General features: G+C 26.5%; 2 protein-coding genes across 3 annotated transcripts in view; one reads left to right on the top strand and one right to left on the bottom strand.

Moving 5' to 3' along the window:
• LOC100213957 (uncharacterized) overlaps positions 1-7,789 on the top strand; it is a 22,111-nt gene extending 14,322 nt beyond the window's left edge. For both annotated transcript variants that reach the window (XM_065804557.1, XM_065804556.1), the window contains exons 5-10: positions 559-4,189; positions 4,398-4,807; positions 5,047-5,352; positions 5,515-5,787; positions 6,113-6,412; positions 6,774-7,789. In XM_065804557.1, the coding sequence (XP_065660629.1) occupies positions 559-4,189; positions 4,398-4,807; positions 5,047-5,352; positions 5,515-5,787; positions 6,113-6,412; positions 6,774-7,600 (5,747 nt within the window). In that variant the 3' untranslated portion in view covers positions 7,601-7,789. The remainder of the gene's footprint in view (positions 1-558; positions 4,190-4,397; positions 4,808-5,046; positions 5,353-5,514; positions 5,788-6,112; positions 6,413-6,773) is intronic.
• Positions 7,790-13,681: 5,892 nt separating this feature from the next.
• LOC105845842 (uncharacterized) lies at positions 13,682-16,314 on the bottom strand. The gene has a single exon (XM_065804555.1). It carries the CDS (start codon positions 16,159-16,161, stop codon positions 13,825-13,827), a length of 2,337 nt encoding a protein of 778 aa, XP_065660627.1. The 5' UTR covers positions 16,162-16,314; the 3' UTR covers positions 13,682-13,824.
• Between the last annotated feature and the right edge of the window lie 4,631 nt (positions 16,315-20,945).

Genomic DNA, 20,945 nt, shown 5'->3' with positions numbered 1-20,945 from the left:
TGTTTACGAAGTCAATGCCTTATACAAATATGCTAAATGCGTGAAAACAATTGATATACTTATTTTAAAAACTATTTTTCATATAAAAAATAAACTTAATTAAAATTAACTAAATTAATTGACTTATTGCAAAACTAATCATTGAATATTGTATTGTCATCAAGCAAGAGTATGTATGCAAAATTTGAAGAAAATCTATCATCAGGAAGTGACTCAAAAAATGATTGCAAGATTTGATGCTCACAGACAAACAAGACGAACAGTTAGTAATCAAGACAAACAGAGACGCCGAGTTAATAAAAGCATTGGTGAAAATAATAAGAGTTTCAAAAAACTTAAGAAAACAATTAATATCAAGTTAAATTAAGACAAATTTAAGGGAAATAAATTTTATCTGCAACATTTTTTAAGGATTTTTAAAATATGACGTGGAAGGTCACTGGTAATATATAGTCTAAATAGATTAAAATTTTACTTTTATTTTGTAAGATTTAAATTTTACTTTAAATATTTTGATTATTGAAGAACTTTAAGAACCTATTTGATACGTGTATATAGGTTATGTTGAAGATAATAATGGGACACATCCAACCAAAGTGACAGTTTACGAAATTGGACCTTCACCTGCATTCACATTTATAAAAATTCAAGAGTTTCCGAATAATAATATCCGTGCTTTGAAGCATGTGACAGTTCTTGAAACAACATACCTTATGTTAGGATCATATTTTATAAACACACCTAATGGAAAACAATATTATTCTCCAAGCCAAGTGATAGTATACCGCTATGATCCCAATATGAATATGTTTTATTTTCACTCAAGCTTACCTGGGTCAGGAGTTGTAGATCTTGAATCTTATAGTTATAATTTGAAAACTTTTATTATAGTTACAAACTATCGTGATAACATTGGAAACTTAGACATTTTTTCATTTATTTATGTCTATAATGACAGAACAAAGTTGTTTGATATATTGCAATACCTTCCTACCCATGGTGCACAAGATATGAACCACTTTTTGCTAAGTGGTGAAGCCTACTTGGTTGTAGCAAATGAAGCAAAAGGAACAGTGTATAATAAATCATTAGGTGTTTACTCAGATATTTACAAATATATCAATGGAAAATATTACCTCATACAATCTGTTGCAACATATGGAGCAAAGAAATGGGTAAGCTTATCAGTACCAAACTGTATGAAGGATATTTTACTTTTTTATGCAGATCAAAGAAATAATGTTGATCAAGTTGGACTTTATACATTTTCTCACACAAAAGAAAGTTTTAAGATTGCACCTTTTTCAATTTACCAGCTGAATGATGTTGGAGCTGCTTTTCGACCCAATCCTTTATCATTAGCAACCTTTTCTCAAAAACAATTCGGTACTGAAGCTTCAGACTTGTTTTTAATAGTTGGTGCAAACAATACAATGAAAGAATCTGTTTATAAACTTACTTATGAAGTCTTTTTTACAGATAGTCCACTTGACTCATTTACAAGAGAAGTTGAAGCAAAATTGATTCAGTTAAATAAAACTCTAGAGGAAGTTAAAATGATGCTTTATACTGCGCAAACTGTTTTAAATGATGCTGTAAAAGAAAATGATAGTGATGTCATAACAGGTTCAAAAATTTTTTTTAATAAAGTTTTTATTAATAAAGCTAATATCAGTAAACTGGAAGTTACAAATGGAAGTATTGCACATGTTTTTGAGAATGAAACTCTTTATGACACTTTGTTTTCTATCGAAAAACTGTATTCAAATTTCAGTCAGCAAAATCTAATAGTTCATAATATTTTTGAGTATAAAGACCTGTTTATGACTATAGATGAACAGCAAAATATTACAGCTAATGTGACATTCAATGAACTGTCTGTTGATGTTATTAATATTGAAAAAAATGCTCAACTTGATACAGTGAATGAAATTGATATCTCCTTTTTATTTAATGATTTAGTTTCATACTTAGAGCCTTCAACTATATCTGGGGAAAAAACATTTATGTGTGAAGTTGCAGCAACAGATATTCAGGTAGGTTTTTTGAATGGACTTATAATCGAAGATGACCTTGTTTTTAACAACACTAACCAAACTATTTCAGCGCCAAAAATTTTTAAGCAAACTACCATATTGAAAAACAAAATGATTGCTGGTCTTATAAATAATTTCAATGTCACTAAAGAAGTAATGCTTACTGATCAATCAGGAGTTATTTCGGGTGAAAATTTATTTATTGCTCCGATATGTGCAGATAATATTATTTTTAATAATTTTGTAAACAATCTTAACATTTCTAATGTTTTTTCAAATCTTTTTACAAAATCAACTGAACAGATTATAAATGGCTTTAAAGACTTCAGCAGCATTTTTAGTAACAGTTCAGTTAATGTAACATTAAAGTTAAACAACTACGATTTGCAGGAACTTAAAAAAGCAATTGGGTTTAAAGAGAATATAAATTATTTTTATGGGAACAAAGTATTTAATTCAACAGTAACTATTTTAGAAGACATTGATGTTGAGAAGTTTATAAATGAAATTGATCCTACCAATTATGTGAACGTTTTGAATGACCAAAACATAACAGGCATGAAAACATTTGAAGGGCATATTGTAGCAAACAAGGATTTAATAGTTTCAGGAAAAGTAGATGGCATATATTTGACTGAGTTAATTACTCTAGATGGGGATCAAGAAATATTTGGATCTAAAATGTTTTCAGATTCTTTAGAAGTTGTTGGAAATTATGATGTGAAAGAAAATTTTACAATTAATGATGTTGATATATCAGAAGTTATTCATACAGCAGTTAGTATTAACACTCCAGATTCCATTGAAGAAATGTTTTTTGAAGAAATTGAAATTTATAATTCTACCATCCAAAGTATGGTTAATTATGATAATTATTCAACTTTTCAGCAACTATACTCTAATGTTTTACATTTTGATGGGGATCAAGTAGTTACTGGTAAAATACAAATAGATCTATTAAATGTAACATCTGATTTGAATACTATTTTACTTAATGGTTTCCATTTTCCAAATGATTTTGTGCAAGTAAATAAAGAACAAACATTTCAAGGGTACTTCATGTTTGAAGATGATGTAATATTTAATGAAAATATTAAACTTGAAGGTAAAATAAATGAAATCGATATCCAAAGTTTAGAAGACACTGTAATCACTCTTCACGAAAATGAGGTTATTGCTGGTGTTAAAGGGTTTGGACAGTATATACATATAGATGGTGATATAATTGTAGATGGAAAGATAAATGATATTGATCTTAGTAAAGATGTTATGATGCTAAGTGGAGATCAGGAGGTTTCAGCTCAAAAACAGTTTACCTCCATTTCCTATGAAAGTTTACTTATAACAGTTAAAGATGATCTTGCTGTTTCTACAACTATTGATGGAGTTGATCTATCTCATTTAAATTCAGAAGGGATGATGATTTCAAGAAACCAAACCATAACAGGAAGTATATGTTTTCAACAACCAGACTACAATAAATCTACTCATTATGTAAATAATATTGACCTACATTTGCTACAGGAAGACATTGTTACTTTAAACACAAACCAAACTATTACGTCAAAAAAAGTATTTGAAATCATAGAATTAAAAAAGAATTTGCTCACAACCTCAACGATTGACCAAGTTGATATCTCTGAACTTAAAGCAAACACAATTCTGTTGAATGAAACTGTTACAGTGGATGGAGATTTTGAGATATTATCAGATTTGAAAGTTGAAAAAGATGTTTTTGTTACAAAGAATTTATTAATAGGAGAAAATGTAATAACTTTGAATGATTTAGTTTCAAAAAATCGCAATTATCATTTTGAAATGCTAATGATGGAAGGAAATATCCAAGGAGTTTATTTTAATTTATCAAATGTAAATGGACTGAATATAAATAAGGATATTGTATATAAAACAAAAGAACAAACTATTGATGGGTTTAAAAATATTTTATCAGCATCTTTTGATAAAATTATTGTTAATGGTACTATCAACAATGTTAATTTTGAAAAACTACTTGATCAAGCTGTATTTAAAGATAGAAATCAAATTTTAAAAGGTAATAAACTCTTTTCAGAAGATTTGTATGGAACAAATATCAACTCCACATTTGTAAATGGATTTGATATCAATAACTTAGGGCTTGTTAGAACAGAAGGGTAAATTTTTATATTCATTTATTGTTTATTATAATAACAAACAACATTAATCTATAATATTATAGAAATAAAATATTTAATAGAAATGTAATTAAAAGTAAATAGCTTGATTGAATAATTATATTTTATGATGAAATTACATAAACCAAAACTATATTTATATATTGTATTATAATGCATATCTAATTGTAGTATTTATTTTTTATAGATTAGATTACCAAGAAATTAAAGGATTAAAAACATTCTATGATTTAACTTGGTTGCACAATTTAACTATGGCAACAACAATAAATGGTGTAGATTTTAAGGAGTTTTCCCAAAATCTTGTTCAAACAAACATAGATCAAACAGTTGTTGGAGATACTGTTTTCCAAAATGGATTTTCTGTTTCAAGTAATATTCATGTAAGCAATTATTCAATTGTAAATGGCTTGATAAACGGAGTTAATATTTCAAACTTAAATGAGACTACTTTAAAGACTAATGGAAATCAAGTGATAGGTTCTAAAACATTTACTGGAGCTTTAACGGTTAATAATTTAACAGTTTTTGAAAAAATTAATGGTCTCAACTTGCCAAATGATTTATTGACAAAGTCAACAGAACAGATTGTATTAGGTAAACATTTTGTTTTATTTTTATTGACTCGGTGTTTAATACTGCCATATACTACATTTGTTATACTTAATATATCATAAAAATAGACAATATTATTTTAAACTATATTTAACATCCTGTTCTTAACAGTTTGATTTTTATCTTTTATATTCCCTTTGCTTAACTTTTACTTGTTTATTGAGTATGTGAAAAATGTACAAGTTTTATTTACAAGTTTTTATTAACAACAATATTTTTAGGTCAAAAAACATTTTTATCACCTTTAAAAACAGTTAATGATGTTACAGTGGAAAAACTAATCAATAATGTTAATACCAGCGATTTGTTTTCATCATCACTTCTTATCAATTCTAAACAAGTTCAAAAAGTTGGCGGAGAAAAAATATTTTCAAACAATATTGTTATGCAAAATATTTTATCCATTGGGAAAGTTGATGGGCAGATAATCAACAACAATAGTTTTGTGACTTTGCATACAGAACAAGAGATAATAGGACAAAAAACATTTACTGGCAATTTAGTTAGTGAAAACATTCAAGTTAAAGGTTTGATTGTTTATTATATTTGGTTGTCATAGATATTTCTAAACTAAATAAGTAGCTAAATGAGCTAATTATTTCTTATTTAGCAATATTTTTCATAGTAGCACAAATCTTTCTTAAATGATAATTTTTACGTTTTTTTATGCAACTAAAAATGATATTTAGGTAATATTGCCGACGTTAGTTGGGAGGAATTTTATAAATCCTGTGCAACAATAAATAACAATCAAACTATTGGAAGTGATATAATTTTTATCAATGATGTTTACATTAACAGTAATACTATAGTGAGTGGCTTAGTTAATGAAATTGATCTTTTAAATTTTATAAATAAGAGTCCTGCTCTTCAGGAAAATGTTTTAAATCTTCAAAATCAGTTAAATGTAACTTTAAACACACAATGTAGTTCGCTTGCTTATGCAAAGGCAGCACTTGAAGGTTTGAGAGCTTTTAATTTTTCTATTTATTATTTGTTTTACATATTATGTTATAAATGTAAGAAGTTGAATTTAAAAAATTTTTGTTTATAATTTGAATTTAAAAAACTTTTGAATTTAAAAAATTTGTTTACTAATGTATTGATTTTGTTAATTTATTTATATATAATTAAAAGTTTTTTCTTTTATGTTAATTTTATGTTTTTTTGTGTTTGTGTGCGGTATATGTTAATATTTATGTTAATATTCATGTTATTATTTATGTTTACACTTATATTAAAGTATCTACTAAATTTAATTTTTATATAATTAAAATACATTTTCAGGTGGTGCAGGTCAGCAGGATTATTTTACATTGCAACAAAATTTACCTCATAAAAAGGTTCAACATGTGGAATATTTTGTTATCAGAAATGAAGAGTTTTTAGCTGTATCAGTTCCATCAGATGATTTTGGTGATCAATGTACTTATTCTTATATCATGAAGTATAATTACTCTTCCAAAAGTTTTTATGATTATCAGATTATACCAACTGCTGGTGTCATAAAAATGAAGTTTTTCACTGCATGGAATTCTTCTTTTCTTTTTGTTGTTAACTATGATGAAAACTGTCCCAACATTTCAGGTTTGTTTGCACCTTTAAATTTAATTCAATGTTTAAGTTTAACTGCAACTTTAAATCCAAATTTTAAATTTTTGTTTAAATAATATTAATAAACTTTCATAACAACAAAGCCAGTCAGTGAGGTCACTGGGTGGCTTTGTTGTTCACTAGTAAAGTGATTATTGTGTTACTGAAACAAACAATTAAAGTTATACTATTTCAACCTAAACCTTTTGCAACCAATACTGGTTGTTTTCTGATCAGGCCTTATTTTTTTCTTTTAAATTGATTTTCGATAAGCTCTTTTTAACTTTATATTTTTTTCTACTTTAATTTATAATTTATACTTATAATTTCTTTTTTTTTTTCTCTTTTAATCCAGGTCCTTCACAGCTTTATAAATGGAACATGACAAGTTTAAGCTTTGAAATTGAAAGTACTATTGCAACTACAGGAGCGTCAGATGCGTTTTTGCAGTATCAAAAAAATCTTGTTTACATTTTTATAAGTAACACAAAAGGTGGCTTACAATTATTATTATTAAATTCTTCTCAAACAATTTCTTATGAAATAAACAATTTACCTTCAAGAGCAATACACGGCTTCATTTCACCAATTGGATATTCTGTCGCATTTGCTGTGCGTTCAGACAATGTTTCATCTTATGGCTGGGTTAATATTGCTTTAGTAACTGAAACAAATGTATCATTATATCAACAGCTTAGTTCTCGTGGTATAAGTTGTATAACATCGTTTTGGAATAGAAATATTTTATATTTGGTGGTCGCTAATGATCAAGAATACACAATAGGAAGAAAATCAACATTTAGAGTATCTGTTGATATTTATGCTTGGTATCCTGCAACAACCAAATTTGTCTGGTTTCAAACGATTCCTACAATAAGAGCTGTTGATACATCAATATATCAACTTGGATCAGTAACTTATTTGCTTGTTGTTCAATTTGACCAATCAGTTTCTCTCTATAAGTTTAGTTATGAGTTTGGATTTCAACAAATGTACGCGTTTTCATTGAACGGAGTAAGAGGTGTTACAACTTTTAAGAATCTAATTGGAAGTCAATACGTTGTTCTTGCTTCAATTTATACATCTAGTAATTCCGATTCTATTGAGACACCAGTTCTTTTGTCAAAAATAAATGGAGTTGATAGAACAATTGCACAAAAAAGTACTCAGTGCGAAGTATAGTATCGTTTATATGTAGAATTATTTATTTTAAAATGCATTAAAAAAAATATATTGTATATTTTGATAAAATTTTATATAAATTATGTTTGTCTTCATTTAGCAGTGGGATGAATATACTTTTTTGTAACAAAATAGGCGACAAATATTTATTAAATAGTTTTTTCCGAAAAAATGTTTCATTAATCAAAACACTGAAAGTTTTTTATTTACTCTGCGTTCTAAAGAGTTTATTGTTTTTTTTTATTTTTATATCATTGTATTATGTATTTTTATGTTATATTATATTTATGTTATATTATATAATGTATTTTTATATGTTATATTGTATTATGTATTTTTATGTTACAGGCCCGTAGCAACCGGGTGGGCAGCAGGGGCATTTGCCCCCCCCCCCCTAGTAATTTTTCAAATAAATAATTTTTAAGAAATTGGCTAAAAAAATGACTTTTAAAAAATAAAAAAGGTTCTTGAAACTATTTCAGGGTAGTACTGCCCCCCACCCCACCCCTCTCCCCCAATATAATTTTTGTTCCAACGGCCCTGTGTTATAATGTATTATGTATTTTTATATGTTATTTAATAAATATTTTGATAGATATTTTAGTTAGACTACTCAGGAACGTGGAGGCAGGAAAAAATTTTTTAACTTTTTAAATTTCTTTAAATTTTAATTATTATTGATTATTCATTAAAGGTCAAAAAATGGGGTAAAGGGTGACGAAGATTTTTTAGCAACCGTTCATAATTTATGATTGAAAATATGGCTGGTGATATATTATGTGTCATTGTGTCGCGGACTAAAAGATTTAAGTTAGGTCTAAAACTCGATAAAATATTAGCATTTTTGTAAATTTGGGCAAAAATGGGGTAATTTAAAGGCACAAAATCTTTAAAAAATACAAAACGAGAGAAACATTAAACTTTATTCTAGTGTATGTTGTAAATAATAATACGATAAGTGGGCCAAATTTCAAATCAATTTGATAATTGGTTTTGAAAATATCGTCGTCGCCGGCCCAAAAAACATAACTTTGAGAAAAATGAAAGTAAAAAAAAAAGGAAACAAACTAAGTTCAAAAATCTTCACTTTTTTACACCAACACTTTTTTACACCAACTAATGTTCTACGTTGATCACAAAAAATATTGTATTTCTAATAATATTTTTTTTTCTCAATTTTGTTTTATGGTTACATTGCTTTTCTGCTTCCGAGACTTGTTTGGTGTCTTTACATAAACTACAATTTTGCCCATTATAACTAAATGTCATTCAAAACTCATTAAAAAAATTATTTAAAAATTCTTGTTCATCATAGAATTTAAAACAGTTGAATTAGTGACAGCAGAATTTAAAACAGTCCTACTTTAATACTTAAAGCAGTTTTTTCAACATGTATACAGTTTAGACATCTCGCATAACTTGATTTAGCGATTCATTGGAACTCTGTTTTTTTCTATGTAAATATTTTTCAGGAAATTAATAAGAAGAAATGACTTTAAGTATTGGTTTGATAGTGCACACAACAGCTAAAATAAAAAAAAATCAAATATATGTCATTTTTTCAGCTAATTTTTTAGATTAAAGATTGTAACATGAACCTTTTGATGGACATACAAAACTGATGGCGATCTTTTACTCAATTCAAAATATACTACATTAGGATTTATGTCAGGTACACACGTTTAACTAGATCATTTTGTTTTGGATTAGAGTTCTTTTTAGCAATAGTAGTAGATAAATAAATAAACAGTTTCTCATTAAAAACCATTGCAACAAGTTTAATGTCCAATGCCTAGGCTTACTTTTTTAGAAGAATCAAATTGTAAATTTACAAAATCTTGACATTTAAGAAGCATAACTATGTTTTAAGGTAAAATTAATCTTATAATAAGGTTAAAATCTTCATTTATATTTAAAAAACCCTGTACAACTTCTTTGTTCGACAACTTATTGAAGGAGGATGAGCGTGGAATATTTTAAATTGAACTTCAGTCTGAAAGTATAGCGTTGTTTCTTTAAAAATGTAAACCCTTTTATCACAGTTTTCATGAAACTTTGATTTTACATTTGGTATAGCTTTTTTGAAGATATTTTTCTTTTTGATCCATCCATAACACTTTATTTATAAGGTATAGAGTCACAAATAACCTTGACAACAACATAAAGTAGTACAAATAGCTGTCTTGAGCGCAATGAATCAATGAAATCAAATCAATAAACAAGAAGCAATAGGTGAATAACAGTACTTTGTTATACAGTCAGTATAAATGTGTTTTTATTGCATTTTGTGGTATAATTTCATTGCAAAAATGCGTAGCAACGGAATAATCAAAGCGTTGCTATGGATAAAAATGAATACTGAATCATTTTAAATAAAGATTAGATGTAGATACAAGTTTTTTTTGCAATCCAAGAAAAACTTAGGAATCTACTATGATTTTATTGATATAAAAAATAAATTTTTGAAAAAATGATTTTTTCAGTTTTAATTACTGTACTACCACCATAACTATAACATATTATAAAAATTCGCGCATGCGCATGGTAGGTATTAGGATTAGTGTTTTTTTTGGACAAAAACGTAACTTTCGGAGCATCGCCTTCTTTTTAGTTTACAAAGAAAATAGTGCCACTATATGAGTATTGAGGATCGTTTTTCTACAGTATCACCTTCTGGCCATTTATCATGTAAAAAAAATCAACAATTTATATAAATTATTAATACAAGACTAACTATCAAAACTTACTTTAGCAAAACTTTAACATAAATATATCTATTGAAATAAAATAAACAATATGAAATCGAATATTTAATTATTTATGTTGATTACAACAAGTAATCTTCACATAAGAATTAAACTTGATGAAAGATTTATGATTTATGAACGATTAACATCGGACGTGATAATGATTATTGAGTGATTTAACAAACAGTATGCCTATGTAAGCAAACGCTAAATTTTGGTTCAACCAATTTAAACATGTAGTTTGTTACCCTTTTTTTTTATTCAAGACCGAGAACGCCACTACAGATGAGGAGGTTGCTTAATAGTGGTTATAACCCTCTCTCAACTCTATAACTCCGAAACACGAACATCAATCGACGATCATTTGACGAGCAGGGCCGCTGCGCAGAGAAACAAGATGAGCGCGGTACTACCAGGGACGTGGTGAGTATCAAACTCGGAACCTCTCGATTATGAAACGAGTGCTTTACCACTACACCACAACTTCATCACAATCGAAGTATTTTAATTTAAAAAAATTTTATTTTAGCTAAAATACTAATGTAAAAAAAGACATTTAAATCACTCCAGCTTTCGTAGCTAAAGTCATAATTAATCTCTTCTTCAAAAGCAAGCGTGTCGAATAGTATGCAGTGTTAACAGATATGCCCAAGCCAAATCATTATTCATGAAAATTGGAGCTCCTATTATTTATAAATTAAACCACTTCTAAATTAAGTATTTATGTTTCAATCACAAAATATTTCGCTACAAAAATACTTTGAAAATCAATTTCCCATAATTGATTACAAATATCCAAACAACTTTTTTCACAACTTTAAAATTCCGAAAGTTTTACTTAAAAAAGCTTTTTCATCTTATCCCGAGAGCCGAATTTAATTCTTAAAAAGAAAAAAAAAATACGAAGTCACTAAATTTGGTGTATTTTAGGATGTGTTGATAATACAGGATTTTGTAAAGATTGAAGCTGTATGTAAATGTGACTCTTAAGTGTGAGCTTTTGACATAAGTTTATCATGTTCGGCACCTTAACGAATTCAAATAATTGTAATCTCGCAAATACTTATTATATTATAATACAAATAGCTTTACTTTATACTCATTTATAAGATCATAACGTGTATGACTTTGTTTTGGTTTATATCACATACACACTTCCTCGTAAACTAACTAAATACAAAGAATATTATATAACATATCAAAGGCCTAAGATATGGAACGGTTTAAAAAATAACCACATCAATATGGCGAAAACAATAAATTCATTTAAGTTTTATATAGAAAAAGAAATTTTGAAATCAAATGACAGCTTTGAAAATTAACATATACATTATCGCTTTTTTAATATACACTATCGTTTTTTAACCTGATTTTTTTGATATATTCATAAGAATTTATTCCTCTTATTGTCTTTTTTCTCTATTATTTTTTTACAAAGCTTTGTTGTTGTTTTTTTGAAGATTTTTTTTTAACGGAGTCTTTTTTTTTTCATTTTTTTATTTTATTAAAATAACTTTATTTTCTTTGCACTTGTTAAAGCTCACAAAGGGACTCCATGAAAGATTGTGGTACCTCTGGTCATCCATATCTTCTTTGAGCCCCTGTTTATATAAATATATATTTTCTTTTTTTATGGAATAATTTTTTTATATTATTGTAAAAAAACAGCAAAATATATGAAGAAAAAAAAAGTTTTGTCTTTTTTGCTTTTGTTTTTTTTATTTATGAACTTTAAAATATTGGTGAAAAATTTCTCATGTGAAAAATTGTAAAATTGCAAAAAAAGACACTTAATGTTAAGACTGCAGTCTTCTACTTACTTCTATCATTATCATAAGTTTTGATATATATATATATATATATATATATATATATATATATATATATATATATATATATATATATATATATATGTATATATATATATATATATATATATATATATATATATATATAATTTTTATTTATTTACTTAGTTATTGTAATTATTGTCAAACGGCGAAATATATATATATATATATATATATATATATATATATATATATATATATATATATATATATATATATATATATATATATACAGTATCGGACAAAACGAGTGTAACCAAATAATGCTATTTTAGTTTCTTTATATAAAAGAGCTGCATTTTTTTAATTTAGAGAAATAACTATGTAACTGTTTAGAGACAAAGTTCTTCAAGTTTTATTCATCACAAAGTTCATTATTTGTACACGAAAATTAATAAATTAATCAAAAGTTTAAAAAAAGTTGATTTCCTTCTGGACAAAACAAGTGCAACTCGACAAAATGTTGACTCGACAAAATGTTGACACTTATATATATATATATATATATATATATATATATATATATATATATATATATATATATAAATATATATATATATGTATATATATATATATATATATATATATATATATATATATATATATATATATATATATATATATAGATATATATATATATATAGATATATAAATTTAATTTTGCTGTGTGCATATATTCAGCAAGAGAGCTCGATGAAAATTCAACCATCCTTTAAAAGTATATAAGGCAGATAAAAGAAAACTTAAAAGTAACACTCAAATTAGCCTAGTTAATAATTAAACAAGTCCCTGCCAACAGCAACGTAACAAAAAAATGCTTGCTTTGCCTTCATGAAAAACTTTGCAAAATATCATACACAGGTACGCAAGAATTATTAAATAAAAAAACAGAAGCAATACCTTAGTGCCCTTACAAAAACAAGTTCTTGCTTGACAACTACGAGCCCAAAGATTAAAAAACCAAACCACGGTTGCCCATAGTAATAGATTTATAATTGTTTTTGAACGTCACGATGTTTATTTAGAGTATATTTTTTTAACGAAAACAATGCATTTTTTACCTGATGGTTAGAAAACGCATGAAACTTTTAGTAGTATAAATTATGTAGTTATTTTTAATTAATCTCGTCAAAAAATCAAAATATAATAAAATCATATATATATATATATATATATATATATATATATATATATATATATATATATATATATATATATATATATATATATATATATATATATATATATATATATATATATATATGCATATATATGCAGCTGTGTATAGATTAAACAGAACTTTCAATTAATTATTTTTTTTTAATTTTAACTATGGACCTTGTACTGAACTTGTTGTCTGAATCAAATAAATAATTAAAAAAAATAAAATCACTTGAAAAAGTTTTGTTAAATTATTATAGTTTTTTGAATAATTCCGAATACCAAACAATATTGGGGCAATATTGCTTAAATGAAATAAGCCATTAACAAACTATTAGAAATATTTGTCAAGCTAACTAAATATTTACATTGTAACAAAATTAATTAAATCTACTTTCTTTTTTTTTTTTTACATATTTACACCTATCAAAAAAGGAAGTAAAGCAACCTAGAGTTTTTAAATTTATTAACATCCAATGTCACTCTTTATAGTACTTCCATTTGAACACACAGGATTATGTATTGAATCTAATGTAACAGCTAAAATTTTAAAGGTCTTATCTTGAGACCATACTCTCAACATATGCGGTCCTTTACTCAGACGCATAGCAGGACCTATTTCCATTATTTCTCCGGAAGCATAATCTTTAACTTGCAGAGAAACAAACGGTTTATCATCTAATCTTGCAACAGTTTTTAAAGGTTTTGAAAAAGAAACTAAAATGCCAATTATTCTATCTTCAAGTTTATCATCAAGAACTTGAAATCTCATTATTATTGGAACTATAGCATTTGAAAAGCTGGATATTTTAGATCTATGTATTGCTTCATCCCGTGAATCAGGAGATATAAAAATAACTGGTAAGTCGTTGCTATCACCATTTATAACAGCATTTATAGTTTTCAGTGTTGTAAAGCATAATGGGTGAAACACCTGGGTAAATATAGCCGGTGGTAATGGAAACGATCTAGATACCGGCTTTGGATCACGCAAAAAGTTTAAGAACTCATCTCTAATGTAATCTATTAAAATATATGCCATTTGAGCATGTCCTATAATACTCGGATGAATCTTATCTCGAGAAAACAAGTAAGAAAAAGAAAAACCTTCTTCGTCGTCAGTTAGATACGGACAAATTGATTTACTCCAACTTAATGCGGTACAATCATAATGATTAGCTAAACGAGCTTCACTTTCTTCGTCAAGTTCTTTGCAATAAGCGCTATGGTTCAAGTTGTTCCCGCGAAAAAAATTTAAAATGATAAGATCGGGATGAGAGCGAAATTCTAATGTGTTCCTTAATAGTCGCTCCAGAGATATTGCGTCTAAAGGCTTTATTTTTCCGTGTGGCTTATAATCGCTTCCGGAAAGTTCCCATAGTACAAGATTGGTATCCCCATTATCTGGTAAATGATTTTTTAGACAACGAGAAAAATAATCTCTGCCAACTCCTGTCAATGAGACATCTTTATAAATCATAGACGAGTTTGTACTAGGTGTTATTGTCTTTTGCCACCAATCAATTAATGCATTAGGATAAAGCCATTTTTGACTGGCAGGATCACTTGCAAATGCTCGTGTAACTGCACTGGTTATAAGCGCTACATGTATTTCTTTACCAGAGAGAGCTTTCTCAAAAACTTGTCTTAATCTTTTTCCTGTACTCAAGCTTATTTTTGCTCGATTAATTAAACCTTGATCTAGCATTAAGTCGGCTGGACTTTTAATATAATCTTTATAAACCCATGTAGTTAAAACATCTTTTTGTAAGATATCCGCCAAAGGCACAAAAGGATCATTTATTTCATCTTCAACTTTTGGTGTAATTTCCGTAATATTTTTTGGACTGCTAACCAAAACATTTCCGTAATCTTGAGATATAAAGTTGACTGGTTCTTGTTGTGGAGTAGTGTTAGGAACTTGAGTTTCTACTTGCGATGGTGTTGTATTTAAAGGCGGCATAAGTGTAGAACTAACTTGAGAAGCATACACTTGTTCAGATCTAGGAACACTTTTTCCTAAATCACTATTAGTTGTTTTATTACGTATATTAGCATCTATAGTTTCTTTCTTTTCATTTGAGTCATTTGTAATGCTAACTTCGGCTTCTGTTTTAAACGGAAAGCTCATGGAATCTAAATTTCGCAATTGCATCATTGCAGAAGTAGGCTGTAATTTATGCTTTAAGTATTTTAAATTTAAAATATTTTTTGCCATAGCAACTTTTTGTTTTATTATATCATCTGTTAATATACCACGGTGATTTTCAGAAGATGATATCTCTTCGATAAGTGGTTGGTTGTTAACTGCGTTTTCTAAGAAATTTTTTTTAACTCCTCTTTCTTGCACAAATCGCATATTATCTTTCTTTAGCTTTTGAAAGTTGGATAAGAGATTTGTTGCTTTTGATTTGTTAGAAAATGAAATGTTTATTAGTTTTATATTTGTTTTATTGGTAGCATTTTCTTTATTATGCTCCAAGAATGTCGAACTTAAATTTTGTTTTAATTTCCCTACAGTAAAAGCAACCGTAGAAGCTGGAGCAACCGTATAGACACTATTTGTTAAAACTCGTGATTTGTTAAAACTCGTGATACTAACTAAATCTCTATTTAGTAATTTTCTTTTTGAGTCCGTCAATGAATTTTTAATTTGGGAATTATTCGTGACGTTTGAACGCAAAGTTTTTAAGCTTGTTTCTAAAACATTATCTTCCGCCTCATCACTATAAGGCAGAATCAATATTTGAGTTGTTATATGACCAAGCAACCCCAAAATAACTAACTTTTCAATAGAGAACATTTCCAAATAGAGAAACTGATAAAACTACTTAAATTAAAAACAAAAACTCCATAGCTGGTAACAGCTGACAAAAAATCTAATCCCTTCTCCATAAAATAACATATTTTTCTTTGAAAAACCAATATGTGATTAATTAACATAGTAAGCAGAAACCAATCTGGTTTGTTTGTTAATGCATGGATGATTTTGTTTTACAAGTGTCTCGCTTGATCACGTTTTGATAGTTGCTTCTAAGTTTTCTCTTAAATTTTTAAATGACCATTTTTTAGATAAAATTTTTAAAGTAATATTTTTTGTATGATTTTTTAAAACATTAAAATACAAAAAAAAATTTAGATTTTGTATTCATCAAGTTAATATTTTTTAGGTTGTTCTTATTATGTATATTGGAGGCTTAAGGCAAGTATTAGTCATAGGAGGCAAATATTGATAGACAGTAGATAATTACTTATTTGGAGAAACTGCTTAGGTGCAAACCTGCGTAATTATACCGCAATTACAAAAACTGGCGTTATTGTGCCAAAATTTTCAAAACTTTGTGTGTGCGCAAATTATTAGCTATACAATCGTGCGCGAGCACAAGTCTCGGTAAGCACATACGTCTGGGGAAACATGGAGATACTTGCAGTAAAATGAACACATAACAGTTGAGGAATCGTGTAGATAGTATTTTCGAGTGGGTAAGTTGTAGCTTGATGCAGCATAAAATATTTTAGCTATTGTTATAATTAAAAGTTCCACTTATTGAGATTTGTATTTACGCAAATTCAAATATCAAAGTTTTAAGTTCCTCACGTGCGTAATAATAATAATAATAATAATAATAATAATAATAATAATAATAATAATAATAATATATATATATATATATATATATATATATATATATATATATATATATATATATATATATATATATATATATATATATATATATATATTGCCTTTACTAAAATAAGCGAAACGAATTTGCGTCTAAGTGTCGCCATGAAAACAAATATAAGATGAATAACTTTAATGTCATCAAAGAAGACACTCCACTGTATTTTTAATATATATTTTTTTTGTCGTTGTTTTTTTGAGCAATAATAAATTAGTAAAAAGTCACATGTAAAATTAGATAAGTGTTTTTATTAATTTATTTATATATATATATATATATATATATATATATATATATATATATATATATATATATATATATATATAAAGAAAACAATTTGTACTACTAGAAAAGTCAGGAGCCCTTGATATTACGTGTGGAGTTCCTCAGGGTTCAATCCTAGGTCCACTATTGTTTTTAATATATATTAACGATATGCATAAAGCTTCCCAAAAAATATCTACTATTATGTATGCTGACGATACAAATTTATTTTTTAATCATCCTGATGCAAAGACTTTGTTTGAAACTATGAATATTGAACTCGAAAATTTCAACCTCTGGTTCATAGCAAATAAATTTTCCCTAAATTGTAAAAAAACTAGCTTTACTCAATTTCATAAAAAAAAACAATCAATTAATCTTCCGTTAAAGCTGCCTACACTGTTTATTAATAAAAATCAAATTAAACGTGACAAATGCACAAAATTTTTGGGAGTACTTTTTGATGAAAATTTGTCATGGAGAAACCATATTGGTCTTCTTGAAACAAAGGTGTCCTCTGTTATAGTTGTTTTGTATAAGTCAAGACCTTTTCTCGATAGTAAATCACGTAATATGCTTTACTTTAGTCTTGTACATAGTCAGCTTTTGTACGCAAACATTGTATTGGCCAGCACTCATAAAACCAAATTGCTAAAATTGCAAAGTCTGCAAAACCATGTATGCAAAGCAATTAACTATTTAAATAGGTTAGTAAACCCGGCCCCAGTGATGAAAAGCATGATGGTTCTAGATATTGAAAAACTTAACACATTACAGATAATAATTTTTATGTATAAGTATATAAACAATCTTCTACCAAGCGTTTTTTCAGATAACTTCCTGATATCATTTTCTGAAAAATATAATCTGCGTTCAAATACAAGGAACGACTATCAACTAGGAAAAATTAAATCACAGCAGTCAAGTTTTGTAATTACAAACCGTGGTCCATCAATATGGAATCGTTTCCAAAATAAAAGTATTAAAGACCAAAAAAGCATTTCATCGTTTAAACAACAAACTAAAATGCATCTCCTTAATTCCTGACATATATATTATAGTTTACAGTATTTGTTTTCAGAATTTTTTGTATTTTTTCTTTTTATTTATTTTTTATTTTTTTCTTCTATGTTTTTTAATTTTATTAATTTTTTTATTTTTCTTTAAAAATTAAAGTGTTTTTATATTTTTATTTCAATAGTGACTAAAGGGGCTCTTTGAATAGGTTGTGATGATAAACGCATCATCCTTACCTTCTTTGAGTCCCTGACTGATTATAACAGTATATATATATTATAAATTAAAAAGATTAAAAACGTTGTTTATAAAGGTTTTTTATGTTTACGATGTTATTTATTTTATATGAAAAATTAGAATATTGTTTAATCAGCGAAATAAAAGTTAAATAAATAAAATTAAATAAAAATAAGTATATATATATATATATATATATATATATATATATATATATATATATATATATATATATATATATATATATATATATATTTATATATATATATATATATATATATATATATATATATACATATATATATATATATACATATATATATGTATATATATATATATTATATATATATATATATATATATATATATATATATATATATATATATATATATATATATGTATATATATATATATATATATATATATATTTATTTATTTATTTAAAATTATTTAAACATTAAAACTTTATTTACCGCTATTTACCAATATGTTATAACAGACGAAAAAAATAATCATGTTGAACAGTTAAGATATTATATAGATTCACTAACATCATTTGGCGCGTTTAAGTCATTGTTGCGCAAAATGTTATTTTTTAGAGATTTTTTTTTTTTTTTTAGAGTTCATTTAATCAGGTTACACGCAGGTTTGAAGTTAAGTCAATTTGTATGGTTGCAGTTGAAAATAAAACCCGTTTTAAAAAACAACTCGTTTTTAAATTGTTGTTGCAACAACGGAATTGCCTTAAAAACAAATTAAAAAAAGGGAGGTATACAGAGTGACAATTTTAACGCAAAGACGCAATGCAGATTTATTGTTGTTTTTGATGTTGTTTTTGTTGATGTTGTTGTTGTTGTTGCTGTTAATAACATTTTAAATAAATTTCTATAATAAATATAAAATGTAAAAGATAAAAGAGAAAAATACAATAAAAACTATAAGTAAAGAACGTTTAAGTAAAAACATAATAATTTTACATGATCAGAAATTATTATGTACATTTTAAATTTAGTATTAAAACTAATTGATATTTTTTTCAAGAAAAGATAATTTATTCAATAATTTACAAGTAAACTTTAATGTCTTATTTAGGCAGTTGTTATGGACAATTTTATGGTAAAATTTTGTGAAGTAGATTATAAAAACTTTAGAAAGTCCGCTTTGATTAGCACTATTTTTTGGCATTTTATTGAGTTTTTCAATTATAACTTCAAGTGGCAACTATGATGTGTTTTCAAAATTTTTTAAAACTGTTTTATTCTGTTATTTGCTAAGCATATTGATGTTCATTGCCGTAGCAAGCTTTGTTTAAGACTAAACATAATATTCACACCCATCCCTAAAGAGGACGTATATTATTGATTTTGGACATATTTTATTGATCTCACGCATCTGGCGTATAAATGTCAATGTAAAAAGTTAATTTAAGTAATTATAGTAATAATTATAGTAATAATATATATATATATATATATATATATATATATATATATATATATATATATATATATATATATATATATATATATATATATATATATATTGTGCGGCCGTGGCGCGGTGGTTAGAGCGCTTGCTTTATAAGCAAGAGTTCCAGGTTCGAAACGAGCCTTGGACATATTTTCGCGTCACGGTAAGGAAGGAGGTGTAAACTTCCTGGTTAAATGCACTTCCGCGGTGCTCTGTGACAAGTCCGTTAGGACTTCTTGGGGCACCTAAAATAAAAAAAATAAAAAAAATATATATATATATATTTGAACATTATATTTTGCCGTTCAAGAAATGTTACAACCTTCATAAATTTACAAATAAATGGCTGGAGCAAGAAAAAGACATAATTTTTGCCTTACCGCCGAGCACCGTGTTACAATATATACTTTTCTAAAAATTTTTCCAAGAGTATAAAGTATAAATTGAAAAATAAGATAAATGTTTACAAATATATTAACATTGAAATAAGATCATCTTATTCAATAGGTAATAAATAGATAAAATCAATAACTAAATAAAAAATAAAAAAGAACAACGAAAAAGAAGGATCTAAAAAGTTAAAAAAAAAATATTGCGAATAATGATAATGATTCATGTCAGTAATTATTTAATTTAGTTTTTGAACTTACAGGGTCATTGAATTTAAGATTAACTTAAATTAATAACATTGTTTTTCTTAGTTGATGTAGTGTTTTAGATGATTTTGTTTTATTGATCTATTTTAAAAGAAACAAGATAAGTCAACATCAGTGTGTAATAAACACCGCTTTGATTTAATTTTAAACTTATTAAGCAAAATATTCTTCTTGCTAACAATGATTGGAAAACTTTTGCACAAAAATGGCCCGCGATTTTGAATTGACTAAGAACTCAGTTTTGAATAAGATTTTGG

Source organism: Hydra vulgaris, chromosome 09, assembly GCF_038396675.1.
Source record: "Hydra vulgaris chromosome 09, alternate assembly HydraT2T_AEP".
Classification (NCBI taxonomy): Eukaryota; Metazoa; Cnidaria; class Hydrozoa; order Anthoathecata; family Hydridae; genus Hydra; species Hydra vulgaris.
This window is presented reverse-complemented; position numbering and strand designations above follow the sequence as displayed.